The 18,918-nt window shown below is 43.8% G+C and overlaps 2 protein-coding genes across 2 annotated transcripts; both read right to left on the minus strand.

Annotated features, from left to right (window-relative positions):
• Positions 1-1,578: 1,578 nt before the first annotated feature.
• LOC112346290 (pentatricopeptide repeat-containing protein At2g41080-like) lies at positions 1,579-2,673 on the minus strand. The gene has a single exon (XM_024674916.1). The coding sequence runs from the start codon at positions 2,671-2,673 to the stop codon at positions 1,579-1,581; it is 1,095 nt and encodes a 364-aa protein (XP_024530684.1).
• A 13,422-nt stretch (positions 2,674-16,095) lies between these two features.
• Positions 16,096-17,100, minus strand: LOC9645898 (tip elongation aberrant protein 1). Its single transcript, XM_024674917.1, has 3 exons — positions 16,836-17,100; positions 16,356-16,571; positions 16,096-16,301 (listed from the first exon to the last, which is right to left on the minus strand). Exons 1-3 carry the CDS (start codon positions 17,098-17,100, stop codon positions 16,096-16,098), a joined length of 687 nt encoding a protein of 228 aa, XP_024530685.1.
• Positions 17,101-18,918: the final 1,818 nt, after the last annotated feature.

The raw sequence follows: 18,918 nt of genomic DNA on the forward strand, positions 1-18,918 counted from the left end.
AGTACTCCAGAGCAAGTTCAGCTTGCCCGTTTGAGCCGCAGCCCTGGATGATTGCATTGTAGGACACAACACTCCGTGTTCCCATGGAGTCGAAAATGCTGCAGGCCTCCTCAAGCTCGCCACACTTGCAGTACATATCAATCAATCCATTCATTAGGTAGATGTTGCTTTTGTGCTCATCATTCTTGAGCACAGCTTCATGGGCTTGTTTCCCCAAAGAAAGGCATCTGCTCTCAGCTGAGTCTCTAATCAGCCTCCCTAAACTCACTGGGTTATCACCAGCTACAGGTGGGGCATGTGGAAACTTGTAGCAGGCCGTGGTGGCCTTACCTACAGCTGGGTCAGCGAGCGACTCGAGTTTTGCAGAGACCCAGGTGGGTGTTTTCCTGTTGGCGATCCACGCTCTCTCCGGTTGAAACATGTTTGAAATCTGGGAAGTACTTGTTTCTCTTGTTGAACCAGAAAGTGGGATCCCTGAAAAACTTTTCCACTTCTCGAGCATGAGATTGTTTGTGTCGACCCGCCCACCCAAAGACCCGCCGCGCGGCCCCGTGGCAGTCATACAACACCACGAACGAGGTGGCGGCAGTCGTACAGTGCCACGAACCACAAACGAGTCTGGAGCAGCAAGTCGACCTTGGCCTGAGCAAAATACACGATCAGTGGAAACTCCACGTGTTCTCCACCACCGCCTTGTGCACCCAATACGCCTCCATGGATGCACTGCCGCTCTATCGGCACACAAACCGCACGCAGACCTGGTGACGTGGATGTACCACGTCACCAGTGCCATGTCATCTGTGCGGCGCCGGGACGAAACTAGCGACCTCAACCGGAAAACTAAATCCCAGCACCGTTGGCCAGCCAGCTGTTAATGTGGCCGGAGTGATGTGGCGCTCAAGCGCCTTGCTCGAAAGGTGTTTGAACTCCTGATCTAACTCTTGATCCAGCCTTTGATCCAACTTGTATATGTGGTTTTGTGTATTATGTTACAGGTTGGTGGGACTTTCATGCTCTTGTTCACTGCGGCCACAACTCCAATCGTCAACAAGCAGATGGGAGGGCTCTCAGTGTTGGCTGTAGCACCTGTGGGTGTAGCTATCATCATCTCCTCAACAGCTCATATTTGTGGAGCTCATCTCAACCCCACTGTTACCATCAGCTTTGCCGCACTCAGACCGAGAAAAGCTTTTTGTTTCTCTTTTTTATAAATCTTTTCACACCACAGTCTTTCAGGTTCCGGTATTACCGCACAAGTGCTGGGTTCGGTTCTGGCTTCATTTGCTTTGAAAGTCATCTATGTCCCGGACATGCTGGCGGGGTGACAGTTCCTGTGGGATCAGATGCTCAGGTCTTCATTCTGGAGCTCATCATCTCCTTCATTCTCATGTTTGTTGTCACTGCCGTTTCAACAGACAAGTTTGCGGTAAGGACTATGGAGGTTCTGTTGAATCAGAGGGAAAAAACAATTCATTCAAATGGCAAATGAAATTTCAGTTTTATATTGGTGTACTTCTTGAAGTTTTCAAAAGTAGTCGGTGAAAAGGCAAACAAGTTTGTGAAAAAACGAACCAGTTTTCAAAAGTAGTTGTCACAGGAACATCTGCCATCCTGGAACACATGAACCCGACTGGCATCTCTAATGATGATTCGCCTTTTTTCCACCTTAGAGATGACAGCAGTGGCCGCATGGCAATCATCACAAACTCGCAGATTTTTCACAGTCCTGATGGTCTCCTTCTGGTGTGAGTTCAACAGAGCACACGCCACCGCAAGCTTCTCGCTGTGGCCGCACATGTGATCCTCTCTCTCTTCCTCGGGTATGTCTTGTAGAACGTTGATCACATCGCTGGCATACCCCTCCTCTTTCATTCTCGGCAACAATTGCTTCAGCTTGGCCTCAATCTTGTCGATCTGCGAGTGACTCCTATCACCGACAGTCAGAGAATGCACTTTCCCTGAGCTAGCATCCGTCCACCAGCTTCTCCCGGCCTTCCTGATGCTGCGTTCACCTCTCATTCTCTCCACAACAGCATCCCTTTCACTGAGCATCCCCAGGTTTCCAAATATATTGGCCATCAACACGTAGGGCCTGCCACTCTTGGGATCCATCTCCACAAGACGCTCAAACGCGAGTTTGCCGATCGTGTAATTCTTCCACTTCCGGCAGGCTCCGAGCAGGGACCTCCAAACCACTGCATCCGGTTCAAAAGGCATGGCTCTGAGAACTCTCACCGCTTCGTCGAGGAGGTTAGCTCGCCCAAGCATATCGATCAGGCACACATAATGCTCCAGACGTGGCTCAACTCCATACTGCTTGGGCATTTCATCTAGAAGCTGCCTTCCTTTCTCGACCAGACCGCCATGGCTGCAAGCGTTCAACACCGTCAGAAAAGTCACATCGTTAGCTTTACAGCCCTCCTCCTGAGTCATGGAATGGAAAAGCTCCAAGGCCTCGATCGATCGGCCCTGGAGAGTGTAAGCCTGTATGAGAGAGGTCCAGAGACCCGTGTGGTCCCGAGCTCGGCACTCGTCAAACGCTTCCTGAGCAGAATCAACATCGCCGCATTTGCCGTAAAAGCTCACCAGGCTGGAGGCCAGAACTGGATTGTTTTTCAGCAGCCCTTTATGCTTCGCCAGCTGGTGAATCTCCCTCCCGAGCTTGATCGCCATCACACTCCCGCAAGCAACAAGGATACAGGTGTAGGTGCAAGCATTAGGTTGAATGGTGTTATCAGCTCTCAGGGCAGAGTAGTACTCCAGTGCAAGTTCAGCTTGCCCGTTCGAGTTGCAGCCGTTGAGGATCGCGGTGTAGGACACAACACTCCGGGTTCCCATGGAGTCGAAAATGCTGCGAGCCTCGTCAAGCTCGCCACACTTGCAGTACATGTCTACCAGGCAAGTCTCCACGTACATATCTAGCTGTTTCTTCTCCTTGCTCAGCATGGAATGGATCTCCATCCCGATACATAGAGCTCTCTCCCTCTTCTCGCTGGATTCGGTAGCAAGTGTGGAGCAGGTGCTGATCACCACGACATGAGTCCGATTGTCAGGTTGAATGGTGGTATCAGCTCTCAGGGCAGAGTAGTACTCCAGAGCAAGTTCAGCTTGCCCGTTCGAGTTGCAGCCCTGGATGATTGTGTTGTAGGACACAACACTCCGGGTTCCCATGGAGTCAAAAATGCTGCGAGCCTCCTCAAGCTCGCCACACTTGCAGTACATGTCTACCAGGCAAGTCTCCACGTACATATCTAGCTGTTTCTTCTCCTTGCTCAGCATGGAATGGATCTCCATCCTGATGCGTAGAGCTCTCTCCCTCTTCTCGCTGGATTCGGTAGCAAGTGTGGCCAGGAATGCGGTAGTGAGATTCCTCGCGACCTTAGTGGTGGGTGTGAGCTCGTTTGGAGCTATGCCCAAGCATGCACTTCGTTGCTGCTGCTCCTTCTTGCGGTAAGCGACGAAGCGGCTATTGATCCTGGCGTGTGCTAGGAATGAGTGTGGTGGCGCTATCGCGCGGCCTTGTGGCGACCCACACTTGCTCTGCTTGTAGACGCGCTCTTGGAGAATGCGGCGGTGGTGGATTGAAGCGAGAAACCCTAAAGTTAGGGTTTTTCCAGTCTCCTCATACCTTTCAGTGTGAGAAAATCCAGCGCCCACAACCATGAAGTCGAATAACTATAGCTTGTAATTAGGTTTGCCTATCCGTACGGTTTCTAAATGGGCGCAAGATCTTGCGAGGAATCCAAAGTTTTGTATTTTACCATGCCACGTCCATCATTGTCCCATTGAAATTGTCGATGGGATAAAGTGGAATTCCTTAAAAACTTTTTTTTGTTTTTATAGAATAATTTATGCGTGTGGGTATGTCTCAAAAAGAGAGCAGGATTTGTGTTGCATTAATTATCAGAGCACAAATATAGTCAATGGTCAGCGTCAATGTTATTTACTTAGTGCTTGACCAACAACTTCATGGTAAATTCAAAAGGACTTTTTTGTTCATAGTCCAAACGGGCAATTATATCGGCTCTATTAAGTTTCGATATGTTGCCAAAATTGTCTAGACGACAAGATTCCTGGTTCTCAGCTTGAATTTGCTGAGTCGTCGAGTTGTGGTGGGCGCTTAGCTGGTTCTCTCCAAAGGTCAAAGAGAATTTCAAGCACTGGTTGCATCGGTGTTAAGGGGCTGGTCAAAGTGATACGATCTAGGCTGCGCAAGATAAGTCGTCTTGATGCATATTGATGGAATCCTTTTTCCACGAAGCATTCCACAAGATTATCAATCTCGAGAACAATCCCACCGGCAGTGTTTATAAGATAGAATAGTGTGAAAGCTTGTCCTAGGATGACTTTAGATGAGTTCATCACGGGTCTGTTTGAGTCTCGATGAATATACATCGAGGCCTTGAATGGAAGTGATCGGCCTTTATCATACTTTGTAGTTAAAAAGGTACCATCTACCCGAATGATCTGGATTTGAAGGCTCAAGAAATGAGCAGCCAGATTTACCAGTGATCCATCTGTGCTAATGAATGGATTATCCATTTCATTTTGCATGGCAAGGAATCGTAATGGATATATCCAAAACGGATTTCCTTCGGATTCAATCTGGTTGGGGTCGAGAAATCGGAGGATCATGGGATTGTTCATCGAAACAAGATCGTCCATATATCTGAAGGTATGCTCGAAAAGGCGAAGCAAATCATAGCGGCCTAGTCATGCTAGTTGAGTAAGGAAATTATACTCGAAGTAGAACAGATATAAGTTGCACCACAAGGGTGAGCATGAAAAGCCCATGGGGATTCCCCGGACTTGTCTCCATACTCTGTTTCCCAACCGAACATATGTATGTCGGATGATGAAATTATTCATCTCGATTACTTTTGTAGGATCCATTCTAGTGGCTTTCACTGATGAGTGGCGTAGAGGTTTCCATTTGGCCTCGAAATCACCATTTTTCTTTTGGATCAGAAAGAGGTCCTTTTGGAGGTGATTTTGGTGCGCGAAGGCAATATTGACAAGGTGTGTCATAGCCGTCGTAAGGCCTTGATCTCCTTCAAGGGGGATAGCCTCATAGCACTTGGTTATATCACCTATGTAGATCGTTGTGATCTTATCAGGGAGATTAATTGCAAATTCTTGTGTTGATCCAAGGATCCAACACGCATTTGTTTTTCCTCCGAAGAACTTTGCCCGTGCGTAGAAATCATCAGCTACGTTTTGTAGTGCCTCTTGTATCCCATTCAGGATAGCTGTAAGACAAACTATGATTTCCGAGAAAACACATCCATCTGCATTCATTAACCAACGCATCTTATTTTTATGTGCCTTATAGATTCCCATAAGGTACGGGAGATCTGGTTTTTGAGGCGGGAATTCCTGTAGGATAGGATCGCCAAGTAATTGTTTGACAATCCTCTCAGGCGTTTCCGGGACATTGTTGTCCGAGATCGCTAATGAGAAATCGTCACTATTCATCCTTGCAAGTGCTTCCCCACGGGCTAACGTTTTGCAAAAGAAAGTGGGTGTGTTGGCTGCTTTATCAGCACCACTGATATATAAGTGTTGATGTACCCAGTCCAATTGCTGTTGTGCCTCGGGGGAGGTCATCACATCCATGGTGGGTGTGCTCTGGCAATTTTTTACCGTCATGCGAACCCTGTAATTAATATGCTGTTTAACAGCTGCTTCATTACTAGGCCAGTTACAGATGTAAACATCCGGGATGATACTGGCGATCTGATCCCAAGCTCCACAAACTTCAGCAATGATCTCCACAAACTTGCTGTGTTTAGTGGTTTCGGGGTGATGTGATTGAGACCTTTCTCGATGACGGTCGTGAGTGTCCGTGAACCTAGGATCTTTGGATCCAGTGTTCGTACATGCCCAGTCTCGTCGAGGTAAGTTGCCCATGGCCATCGTTTGCATTTGCAAGTAAGAGGCTCGAGGGTGTCCCAGTTGCAGAAGACCTCTTTGGGCTTGTAGAAGTCGTGTTTGATCTGGGATTCATAACTCCAGCCAAAGACAATGGGATCCAGGAGTTCCGTATCCAGGCCAATCAACTCCATGCACTCCCTTATAAGGGTGCGGACATTGATTCTTTCGAAACCAGTGCTGATATATCGGAGATGTACGAATTTTTGTTCATTTTCCGTTTCCTCTTTGACCAGCCATTTTCATCCGGCCAGATGATTGATGTAGTGTAAGGTACACTGTATTAGCAATCACGAGAGCATTATCATTAGACTCCAAACATAGAAGAAGAGAACAGAATTTTTTTTAACGCTGTTTTCTTGCGCCGAGCCTTTTGCAGAGCTTTTGCTTGGTCGAGCTCGCATTGGCCTCGGATGTCTTGGAAATTGATGGTGGTGTGCCCGTCTCCTGTGACGTCAATCCTGTGGACGTTTGTCCTTCGGGACGATCACGTTTCCGATTCAGTGGTAAGCCTCGAGACTTTGCCGGCGTGCGTTGTGAGGACAAGGTAGGTGAGAAAGCTCCATTACTCTCACTACCATCTCGTCGTGAGGACGTGGGGGACTTGTACTGCTGGACTGGGATGAACTTACATATGTTCATCTTTGTTTGTCCGTGTGGGATAAACTCCAGATCCGGGTTAGCTGGCTTTTTTGCCACCTCGATAGCAGCTGCCTGCATCCATTCTCGGATTTAAAGGAAGGCGGCTATCTGGAGGATCACCTGCGGATTGGCCATGAGCAAGGACAGGAAGATGGTGAGACGGTCTGACGACGTCAAACTCTTGTCTGTCCAGAACTTGTCCAGGTTGTTGAGCATATACCAGAACAAGGAGTCAAGCCAGACAATCCCCCCTTCACATCCCTGGCAGTCACAGCGACAGTACGGTCGCAGCTGATTCCATGTGCGTTGATCACCTTGTGATAGGTTCCAGCTTTTTGTATTCAAGAAAGCGTCACCTTCGCATTTTCCATGGAAAGCAGCCTGCTTGAAAACCTCCTCCGCATTCTCCTCAGAACTGGCGATGCGGGATGAACAGAAAGCCAGGCTATGGTGCCAAAGTGCGCGCTAACCTAGATCCCACAAAGGGTGTTGATTGATTAAGACAGCAGGACGGTGGTCATGGAAGTCGAAATCTACTAAGGAGTGTGTAACAACTCACCTGCCGAATCAACTAGCCCCGAAAATGGATGGCACTTAAGCGCGCGGTCTATGCCCGGCCCTCACGGCGATTGCGAGGCCCTGATGAGTAGGAGGGCGTGGGGGTTGGTGGCACAGCTCTGGGCGCGAGCCCGAGTGAAACGGCCCCCAATGCAGATCTTGGTGGTAGTAGCAAGTATTCAAATGAGAACTTTGAAGACTGAAGTGGAGAAAGGTTCCATGTGAACAGCAATTGGACATGGGTTAGTCGATCCTAAGCGATGGGGAAATCCTGTGTGAAGGGCGCAATGCACGCCGCCCATCGAAAGGGAATCGGGTTAATATTCCCGAACCGGGACAAGGCAGTGGGTGGTAACGCTGACAAATCCAGAGACACTAGCAGGGGCCCCGGGAAGAGTACTCTTTTCTTTTTAACGGCCTGCCGACCCTGAAATCAGTTCAACCGGAGATAGGGTCTCACGGCCGGCAGAGCACCGCACGTCCTGCGGTGTCCGGTGCGCCCCCGGTGGTCCTTGAAAATCTGGAGGAGCGAGTGCTGAGCTTGCCCGGTCGTACTCATAACCGCATTAGGTCTCCAAGGTGAGCAGCCTCTAGTCAATGGAACAATGTAGGTAAGGGAAGTCGGCAAAACGGATCCATAACTTCGGGAAAAGGATTGGCTCTGAGGGTTGGGCTTAGGGGTCTGCGGCTTGACCCTGTAGGCTGCTGGCGGTCTACCCGAGCTGCTTGCGCAGCGAGGGCGGGCCCCAGCATGCCGACCTGGTGACGGACGCAGAACGCTCCCCCCGGGGGGCATTCCCTAGGCATCGAACAACTGACTCAGAACTGGAACGGACAAGGGGAATCCGACTGTTTAATTAAAACAAAGCATTGCGATGGTCCTTGCAGATGTTGACGCAATGTGATTTCTGCCCAGTGCTCTGAATGTCAAAGTGAAGAAATTCAACCAAGCGCGGGTAAACGGTGGGAGTAACTATGACTCTCTTAAGGTAGCCAAATGCCTCGTCATCTAATTAGTGACGTGCATGAATGGATTAACGAGATTCCCATTGTACTATCTAGCGAAACCACAGCCAAGGGAACGGGCTTGGAAGAATCAGCAGGGAAAGAAGACCTTGTTGAGCTTGACTCTAGTCCAACTTTGTTGAACGGGGCTTTTTATTTACCAGAAAGGCCTTAAACTGGGTATAGTTTTGACACACTCGAAACCAACAAAGAGTGAATGTTTCTAACTAGAGCTGCGGGTGGACTGAGTTGATGAAAGGGGGATTGGCGAGCTTGACTGCGATTTCTGTCTGGAGAACGTCGTCTGAAGCCATTCGCTTGGTGGAGTCCATTTCCACTCACGTTTTCCGGTCTCATCATCTTCCCACAGGAAGTCCCACAGGTCTGCCTCTCGTGACACTTGTTCCATCTTGCCTCTTTGTTCCAATTGTAGTACCTTGGAAGCAGCAGCAGTGATCATATGAGCCCACACTCACGTTGCTACTATCTGAGGCTTGTCGTCTTTATTGTTGAAAATCCTGTTGCATCTTGCTTTCCATATCTCCCAGAGAGTCACCCCCCTTATCAAATCTAGAACTTCAGGGGGTACCCCAGAGACATTCGTACGCTTCCGGTTGAGTTGATCGAAGTGTGGTGCCTCCTCTTCAGGCTCGCCCTTCTTTTCCCACACCCATGTGTCTGGTCTATCCCACTGTCCTTGCACCGCATCTCCCCATAAAGCCGCTGTGTACGTCAAGACAGTCTTGCCTTGGTGACTGAGTGAGCGTAGCAGCCTGCACGTACATTCCCACACATCTTGTGCTCTGTCGCACTCCCACAGTATGTGCCGTTGTGTTTCCTTCATTCCACAGTGGTCACAATCCAGTCGGGGCAGGTGGGTATTGGCTTTGGACGGCAGTCGCTCTTGCATGCACAACCACATAAAGTACTTTGTCTTTGCAGCCCATCTTCCCTTCCACAGATTTCTGACAGTCCTGGCTCGGGTGAAAGTCTCCATTTGCCGTGTTTTCATTTTCTTGACCAACAAGCTGTCCGTTTCTGGTCTCACCAGGCTTCTTCCCAGCCTGGCCTCGTACTTGAAGATGCCTTCCTTCTTCCCCCCCTTTCATTCCCACTCTTTGGGATCCCATGCTAGTTCTTCGATTGGTTGCTGTCTGAACCAGTAGAGTCTGTAGAACCCCCCTCGGGCTACCTGAGGGTCTACATCTGCCGTTTTCTTGTTCAATGACACAACTCGTACTGGCCTAGCTTCAGGCGAGCGCAGGAACGGGCTCGGTTCCCCCGTGACCTCATGCGGCAGTAGTCGGCCGGCGGTGCCTACCTCAAAATAGTGTCCTACCGACTTGTCGTCTTGCGAGACACACCAGATTTTCCCCCCGTCCTCCCACCATGTGGGAGTGGTGCTGTCCTCTGGTCGGTTGGAACTCATTAGAGTTCTCTTGGCTTCGAAGAAGGCTCTTTGAAACTGTCGTAGTCTGTGGGATGACATTTCCAAGCCATAGAACGCTCGCAGCATATCTCGATTTCGACTTGTGTTCCCTGGCTGTAGCATCGTATCTGCTTCGACAAACGTCCGCAGCCCTGCCGCATGCAGGAGCCGACTGGTGTGGTCCAAGCCTCGGTCTCCCGTATCTCCCAAAGTTTTTCCCCTGTATCGCATGAACGTGTTGAGGAAAATTGGTTGGTGGTTGATTTCGAACACATTGGCGGGCCACTTGTGTGTCACCTTAAGCTTGAACTGTTTCCACAGCTTGAAAAGCTTGCCAGAGAAGGTGTGGCCTTTTATCATCTTGAGCGGTGCATCGGCGAAGAGCCATCGTTCATCACTTTTCCAGTTTTGTCTCGTGTGTTCAAGTCTGTCCGGAACGACTTTTAAGAACTGCCGGCAGAGGAGAAGTTTCCATGGTTGGTCGCCGGGTAGATGCATTCTGATGAATATTTTGATGAGCAACGCCTTGCACTGTTCTTCAATATCTATGATGTTTAATCCTCCTTCGTGTTTGGCCTTGGTGACGGATGACCATTTCACTTTCGCTCCTCCTCTCAATGGTGTTGCCGATTCTTTCCAGACATACGCCCTTATTAGCTTGTTCATGTTCTGGCTGTCCAGATTCCATGAGGTTGCTAGGAACCAGATCGCCCCCAGGAGAATGCTGTTTGCTACCACACATCTCGCTGAGAAGGAGAGTTGTCTTGAAGCCCAGAATTTCAATTGATCACGCAGTTTTTCCACTGCCTTCTGGTTCTGGGGGACTGGATCGTACCGTCTCCCCACTTGGAATCCCAGGTACCTGGTGGTGTCTTGCTCTTGCAGCCACTTGAAATCCCATTCTCGACCCCATGCCGGCGGGGGGCCTTGAGGGAGCCAGATGCCGATTGATTTCCCCCAGTTGATTTTTGAACCTGCCGCTGTGCTAAAAAGTTCCAGATCCACTTTTACTTTATTCAGGTTGTCCGGTGTTCCCTTGGTGATTATTCCCGTGTCGTCGGCGAACACTGTTGACCGAAGCTCATTCTGCGCATTAACTACCGCGTCCTGGTGTATGGCTCTGCAGCCCGGGAGGGTGAGACCCTGCGGGCCTTCGGGGCGTGCGAGGTAATGGGCGAGTCCGTCTGCCACAAACAGGAATAAAAAAGGGGCTAGCGGGCATCCTTGTCTGACAGATCGTTGTAGCTTGATCTTTTCTCCCACCGTGCCGTTAATTGAGATGCGGCTGTGCACTTCTTGATAGAGGGTGGATGTCCAGTGGATGTATTCCTCTGGGATCAGTTTCCACCTGTGAGTAGAATCATCCCATCCATAACTCGGCTGACGAGTTAGTTTGGCACTCTCCTCATGGCAATGGATGCCATTTCTCCCACTTCTGCCTGATCTAGAGGCTGGAAGAATATCTCTGAATCGTTCCACACCAAGTACTATTTGGTAGTCCTTCTCAGTAAGAGGCCGTTGTATTACAAACTCTGGCACTATTTCCTGCAGTCCGGGTGGTGGCGCTGAAGTATATGAAAGATCAATTTCCTGGAAGTAAAGCAGTTAGAAAGGGAAAAGAAAAGTAGTGACGAAAGTGATATACCTTGAGTTTCGAGGTTAGACGACTGAGTTCTGCTTCATCTTCATCTACTTCTTCTTTGTAGTCTCTGTCCATTTGCTTGTACATATGCCAGTCCTCATCATTCATGCCAAAAGTATCTTCGTCCAAAGGTTGCTTGCATTAAGAGTTTCATTTGTTCTCTCTACACGGCAGTCAGCTTTTCACTTTTGACCGTGAGTCTGCAACTACAGTACCATGGCCGTTGGTTGTGCAAACTTTCTGCTGTTTTCTTTGGTCTACCTTTGTTGAAACTTCACAATGCCTGGCCTTCAACTCCTCTAGATACTTCTCCAGGTTTTCCTACGATGAGAAAGAGTTGTAAATATTTAGAAAGAAAAAGATGTAAAAGATGTACAAGCGATACTCTTCTTCCATTTGTTGCTTGTGCTCTCTCTGCAGGGACTCTTCTTAACATCTTTGCCTTGCTCGAATGTGTCTATCAAGTGCACGATCCCGATTTTTTGGGTTTTCTGCCAGTGGTGCTGTTGTTTGTAAAAAAATCTTTGCTTTCTTTTTCGCTTCAATTGCCAATGCCAAGCACACAACAGCTGACAAAAAGAAAATTTGATATACACAACTGTTCCTTGAATAAAAGGCTTTCTGCATTTTTGAGCAGAGGGTACTTTTGTGATGCTAGAATGTCACCACTATTCACTATCTTTTAACACCTTAATGCTTTCTCCGTTAGCTTTACATATACTACTTCAATCAGTCTAGATCCCGAAAAAGGTTCTTCAAGTATTCCGCCTCATTTTCTAAATCAATAAGCTTTGAGGATAGTTTTGCTGCTGCCATTTCTTGAAGCTGCTATCACTGCTTTTCTCTCAAAGCTGCCAGTTCATCCTCCCCAGGCTGCTCTTTTTCAGGTGGCAGTATCCATGGCACCTACCACCATCTCGTTTTCACTAATGCCTAGGGAGATTATAACTGATGAAATTAATTGCTACAACATTGACACACCGAACTGCTTACCTAAAATAGTTTTAGCTTTGCAGTATAGTCGACTGTAATGCAGCTATTCTCTGTTTTTCAAAAACCACATGTGGTAGTTATGCTATATTCAATCAAATCGCTATGGACTTACAGATATTGAAGGCACAAAAAGCACTTTAGATAATCAGAGACATGAAAGCCTCCTACCGATTTTCTGCAGCATACTTCCATAATAGGCTCCTTAATAGATATCTGACACAATACGAGTTTTGAACTTACAACAAAAGCAAAAACTAACAGAAAAACCATCAGTGTATTGATATAATATGAGTTGTAGCAAACAAGTATACCATCAGAATTGCACGTGTGTGTGCATGCATGTGCGTGCGCTCACACACACACAGACAGACAGAGAGAGAGAGAGAGAGAGAGAGAGAGAGAGAGAGCACGCACCTGTCCAGTTGGTTACAGTGTCAATCCATAAGGGTGCAAGAATTGATCACGTCCACAATCAGTACAAATATGAAACCCTCAGATACAAAGAGCCATAATAACTGTTTTTAAGAAAGTATTACATCTAAACCATTGATTTGACAAATCGAAGGGTAAGAGAATATCTGTCCCCCGATGCCAATAGCACTTTTAAATAAAGAAGTACTAGCAAAAGTCCCAGCTATGCTGGGAGCACGTCTTTATTTTTGATATTTTAATAATTCCAAAGAGTTGTAAACGTAATTGTAATTTTTAACACAATCATAATTATAAGATATATAGTTAAACATAACATAATATTTATATTAAAAATATCTTCTACAATTGATTCTATCACCAACACACATAATAACATAATAAATATAACTCAGTACATTATATCATATTTAAAATTCTGATTGTTGAGTGAAGTCTTGGATATTCTATAAATGGAATTTCTCACTATGGGATCCCATGGCCAGATGAGTCATTTGTTTAATAACTAATTTTTTATTTTATTTGAAATCTCTATATAATTGATAAAAATATTATTATTTGATGATTTATTAAACTCTATAATTTTTCCTCTTAATAAAGTATGTGTAACTTAATTACACTCAAATATAGTGATGTTAAAAATATATTTAATATATATTTAAAAACTCATTTAAAGTGTATACATCTTTTAAATTTAAAAAATATAAACATTATTATGGAGTTTCTCTTTTCATCATTTCAGACTGAAAGTTTTGGAATTGCATGATAATAAGTGAAAGATGTTAGCTTTATGTGTTATATTTTCTTTTATAAAATTATAATATTTTACATATTTATCATTGATATTCCCTTTTAACCTAATATTTATATTCATGAATTTTTTGAGAGTAATATTTAAAATAGAAAGTATTCTATTATATATCATAAACATTGTTTCTGTAGTTTTTTTTATAAATCTGAAATAAGATTATTATCTCCCTATATTCATGTATTTATATTTAAAATTAAGGCTTTATAACACTGTTATGAATGCTGAAATTTTATGATGATAAATGAATGGTAATGTTCTACTCTATACTGGGGTAGAGTAGGGTCAATGAATACCATCTTTGTACAACTAAATGTTTAAAATCATTTGAACCTAGTGCATTATATCATCTTGGATCAGTTGTCCAATTGCCTTTTATATGTATTACAATATCACTTATGCCTCCTTGAATATGTTTTGAATTTAACTCTTGATTCTCTATTTCTTACCATTTTTTGAATGCATTAGCATAGGGATTTATCTCTTTTAATAATTTATCAAGACCACCCATTAGTTGCTCATATCATTTATAATTGTGTTTTTTTATTTATTTTTATTTCCGTTTCTTGAGAAGTATTCTAAAATATTTCATTGTGAATAAGCTGCATATTTTTCATTATTTGGTTTTAAACTTCCAATATTATATTAAATTTATATGTATAGATTAAAATAATTAGGGCCATCTACTGCAATGATCAATGAGGCTCTTTCATTTAAATATATTGGATGATTAGCGAAAGATCTCGATTCAACTTTGGTCTTTATTTATATATCAATAAACGTTTTACAATTCTTTCTTTACATTTCAACTCCCTCGTTTTCCTTTTCGTTCCAACTTGTTTTCATTCTGCAGTTGTTCTCGGCAGCCACCAAAAATGTTTTCCAGCCATAGACATAAGAGATGTTGATGTCCAGAGAATACAAAAAAGAAAAACGCAAGCAAATGAAGTTAGTAATGGTGAAAAGGAAATAGGAACTTACTGCTGGCATTTTCTTTTAAGCCGCTCGAACTTGCTTCATGCCCAAGTCGTTCTCAAGGCCGGGAGCACTCTTTTTTACACCACTCCTTCACAGCTTGTCGATCTTAATGCTGCAATTTTTGACAAATCCATGGGTGTTGCCAATTGGCATAACATCTCCAGTTTCACATATTCTGCAAGCATTGTTTTTGCCCATATTAGTTTCCAAACAAATCTCCACATTAGTGGTAAAAGGTATGAGTTCTTGATTTTCAGTAGCATTTGCTCCAATTACATCCCCTTCTAAAATGGCATCCACAGTTTTCTGCTTTCTTTTGTGGCCCATTTCCAGCTAGTTATTTCAATTTGTATAATAGGCTAGTAGATTTCAGCAAAGTAGAATAGCTTTGGGTAGGTGTTAGTTCTGTTTAGATCGTCATGCAATGATGCAGTTTCTTATCGATAAGTTTTTTTTGGTTTTTTTTTCTGTTTTGTATTCAAGCAAACATAGCAATAGCCAATAGAATAGAGATTCTTGTATGTGCAGGTCACTCTTCTGAACTGTTTTCTGCCTGCACATTTCCTTTTGAATGTTTTAAGCATTTTTAGGAACGACATATAGACATTTTGTTTTTTACCTAAAACCTTTACGAGAGAGAGCAAAACACTAAATAAAATCAAACACGGAAATCATTTCTATGCCCTGAGTTAATGTACAAATATTATGTACACAACAGTTTATTTAATGCTGTCTTATTCCTTCAGAAATGGCTTTTTTAAAAACAGTTCATGGCTTTGTCTGTAAGAAAGTAGAGTAGGCTGTCATGTAGAGCTCCAATCCTTGTTCTCCACCACCTCAGCTGCCATGTACTTCGCTGTGGTGATATCTCCTAAAGGTACTTTGTCGCACATGTTTAGCTTGGAAAGAATGTTGTCGAGCTTGAGATCCTGGTGAACCACGCCCCTCAAATAAATCTATTTGAAGGTCTTTACCAGCTGCTTGATGATTCTGGCTGCTTTCTCCTCACCAATCTTCTCGCAAATATGCTATATTTAAAAGACCAAATAATTATGGAATAACAGGAAGGCAATATTTCCACCAATGAACGTAACCACTCGAGAAAAAATGCCCGTGCCCTGTCCAAAAGGAGACTCGGACAACACCACAAAGTCGGCAAACTTTCCTTGCGTCAGCGACCCAACCAAATCCTCCAATGCAGCTGCATACACATGGTTTAGCCTTTACTACGGCCTTTTGGACGTCCTGTGGTTTCCTCCTGTGATGTTTTCCTTCCTGGCTTTAGAGAGTAACTGAGGATCAAATGAAACAAACCTTGCCATGTAAGATTGCACTGCCTGAGCAAAGCCAGGCTTGTACGAGAAGAGCAGCCCACGGAAGAGTTTCCCATCGATGGACGCTTCTAGCTAGTTGAATACGTCACTTTCTCTAGCCTCGAACATCTTCTCACCTAGCAGCTGAACGTGAGCTTGAAACTCTGTAGCATGAGTTTGACAGGGAAAAATTGGAGAGGTCCAAGGTTTTCCGCAGATACCTCCGTGAGATGAAACCAAGCTCTTGTCCGCATCCCGTTGCTTGTCTAGCACGAATGGTGTGGCATGATACTTTTGCCACCTTCTCTTACATTCCTTATGCATGGATAGCTTTGGTTCTGATGGATCTTTCTCCCTCAGCATCTCTTCACATAAAAACAGCAACCATATTGTCAAGAATGGCAGCAATGTCAATAAAAGGGAAATACATGTCATCCAGAGCTTCAAGCTCTTTGTTACATCCCTCATAGAAGAATAATATGCCTTGCTTTGCATCCACGGAATCTCCTGCAAGGGAGAAACGTGGAGAAGGCCCGGGACCAGAGGGATTCGAAGTCGCCCAAACACCAGTCGCTACAAAATACGTAAAAGCCCCATGAGAGACCAACAGGAAACAAATCTACTTACAAGCGAGAAACTTTCCATGGCTGATTGTTGTGTGCCCGGCTCCTGGCATCAGCTCGGCACCAGTCATCTTTACCTCCCACCATGCCATTGTTTCTGGATTACTACCATCCTCGCCACCCGTGACAACGAAACAGTTCTTATAGGAAGAGCAGGTATGGCTATCCTGAGGAATAGGCAAGACTCCAGTGGTAGAAATCTTCTTCCAGACAAAAGTATCTACAGGAAAAAACAAAATTAGAAGAAAACATGGAAAGATAACAGAATATTACTCGTGTTCAAAACATGGACGTTGTAATACTCCTACTCTGAGTGATCGCTGGATTTCCCACATCCCTCAAACATGAACAGGTTGTCACCAATGAGAGACGTGCTATGTCCTTCTCTTGGAGCAGGAACATCACCAAAAACGTCGGGTTTCCCCCAGGTGTTGGTAGCTGCATTAAGAATGAGAAAAAAAAAATGATAGAACTCGGAGCTTACCATTATCCAAAACAAAGAGGCCATCGAGCGTGCTGGTTCCATCGGTACCACCAAACACATAGAGCTTAGACCCGACGGCCATGGAGCTGTGGCTGTCCCGAGGAGAAGGGTGTGTTCCTTTCATCACAGGCTTGTGAGATTGCGAGATTGAGAGAGAGAGAGAGAGTACCTTCCCGCTAGCGATGATCGACGCTGTCTCCTTGTGGTCATGTGCCCTAAAAGACATTTGAAATTTTTTATGATCCCAAAAGTCACGACTCCCCATTGTTTAATCTCAGCCGTTAGATTTTGGCATATGCCCAGAATAAGTGACGCTAGCATATGCCATTATTATACGGGCTCTTTCGTTTAAATATATGAGTATGATGACTAGCAGAGACCCCAGCTCCGCTGGGAGATATAGCATACCCAAGATCTTCTTTTCTAATTTTACAATGTTAAAAATTTTGATTATATACAAGTTCAAATGATATTATATCAATTGTTATAAGATATAATTTCTTTCCCTTGTTTAAATGCAAAAGACTGGCATTCTGGCCATGCACAGCTCTACATGACTCAATGCCATACAACTCCATACAATGTTGGGATGCCTTTGAAGGAAGACATCACTCGAGCTCTTCAGTCAACTTTGCTCCTGGTTTCAGCAAGACATAGGTGGCCTTGCATCCACAAACAATGAGCTCCTCCTGTACAAGTGCCTCTTTATGGGGCAAAACCGTCACAAAAAATGAATAAAAGCATTTCAACCCTTTTACCATGTGTTTTAATCTAGGCAGTCATTTGAAAGTGATCAAATAGTAACTGCCCAAGTCCTCCAAGTGAGAATGGAATTGAGAGATAACATATAATAAGTAAAGAAAAGATTCTTAATTAGCAAATCAGCAAACATGACAACAGATGATGTACCTGCTGACAAATCTTGCAGATGGTGTCCTCTTTTTTGTTGCACTAGTGCTACACATGCGTTTGATGAGCATACTACCAAACACAAAAGAGAGAAAAAAAATGAGGAAGAGCCAGAAAATTTCTTAGAACTCTCAAACCACATATTATAGAAAATTATAAGATTATTAAGATCTAGAAAATTTCAGTTCAATCATAAAATTAAAATTAAATTATTAAACACAGCAACTATCTAAAGGAGAACATGATTATCAACAAACATAGATTATAAGACATATTAATATATTTTATAAACATAGATCTAGCACTTAAATAATAATATTGTTATATTTTTTTTATGGTACTATAATTAATAGAGTATAATAACATTATCACTGCTAGATTATATATATTAATCTATATATGTGGTCTTAGAACTCTCAGACTAAGTATTTCAGTCTTCAAGATTAGCATTTTCTACAACATCCATCTTACATTATGTAAATATCATATAATAGTGTATTACAGAGTTCAGTAGTTATAATAGAATCCATAATCTTAGCAAAGACCCCAGCTCCACTGGGAGATATAACATACCCAAGATAATTAATTCTTCTTTTCTAATTTTACAATATTAGAAAATTTTATTATATATAAAGTTAAATTTATCGAAAATTTTCTAGTATTCATCTCCAAAGAAATTTATAATAATGTAAATAAATAATAATGCATGTTGGGGAAGTAAAATCATTTTTTATCATCATTAAATTTGAATTTGATGTTTTTATTGTCTTTATTTAAAAATGCACAACCCTAAATACATCTACAGGATTGCTGTCATGCTTTAAAAGCAATTAAATTTTCACAAAACCAAAGAATCATAGACTACCAAAAAATAATAGATTAGTTTAGAGAAATTATAATTTTAATTGCATACTGAGTTAAATTCTTTTTATGTGAACTATAATGATGCCTCTAACATTCATACTTTACTAAATAAAAATAGAATTTCTATTATATGTCTGGTTTAACATTTTAAAACATACATAAATAAATCTATCTAGCTTGCTACCACGTTTTGTTTTATTTGAGAAAACTCTGGAATTTCAACATTTTGGGAGGTCATCCTACTCTAACCCTAAGATATTAAACCCCCCGAGTATCCTAATACCCTTAACCAATTGGAATAAAATGTGCA

This window comes from Selaginella moellendorffii, unplaced genomic scaffold (genome assembly GCF_000143415.4).
Source record: "Selaginella moellendorffii unplaced genomic scaffold, v1.0 SELMOscaffold_13, whole genome shotgun sequence".
Classification (NCBI taxonomy): domain Eukaryota; kingdom Viridiplantae; phylum Streptophyta; class Lycopodiopsida; order Selaginellales; family Selaginellaceae; genus Selaginella; species Selaginella moellendorffii.

What these genes read in the sequence shown, in the direction of transcription:
- LOC112346290 (XM_024674916.1), bottom strand. Translation starts at nt 2,673, where the DNA reads ATGGCGATCAAGCTCGGGAGGGAGATTCACCAGCTGGCGAAGCATAAA.
- LOC9645898 (XM_024674917.1), bottom strand. Translation starts at nt 17,100, where the DNA reads ATGGGGAGTCGTGACTTTTGGGATCATAAAAAATTTCAAATGTCTTTT. An exon ending in CCTCTTTGTTTTGGATAATG is followed by an intron (nt 16,572 to 16,835) that starts GTAAGCTCCGAG and finishes TTTTTCCTGTAG; the next exon opens with ATACTTTTGTCTGGAAGAAG. An exon ending in CCATGGAAAGTTTCTCGCTT is followed by an intron (nt 16,302 to 16,355) that starts GTAAGTAGATTT and finishes CGTATTTTGTAG; the next exon opens with CGACTGGTGTTTGGGCGACT.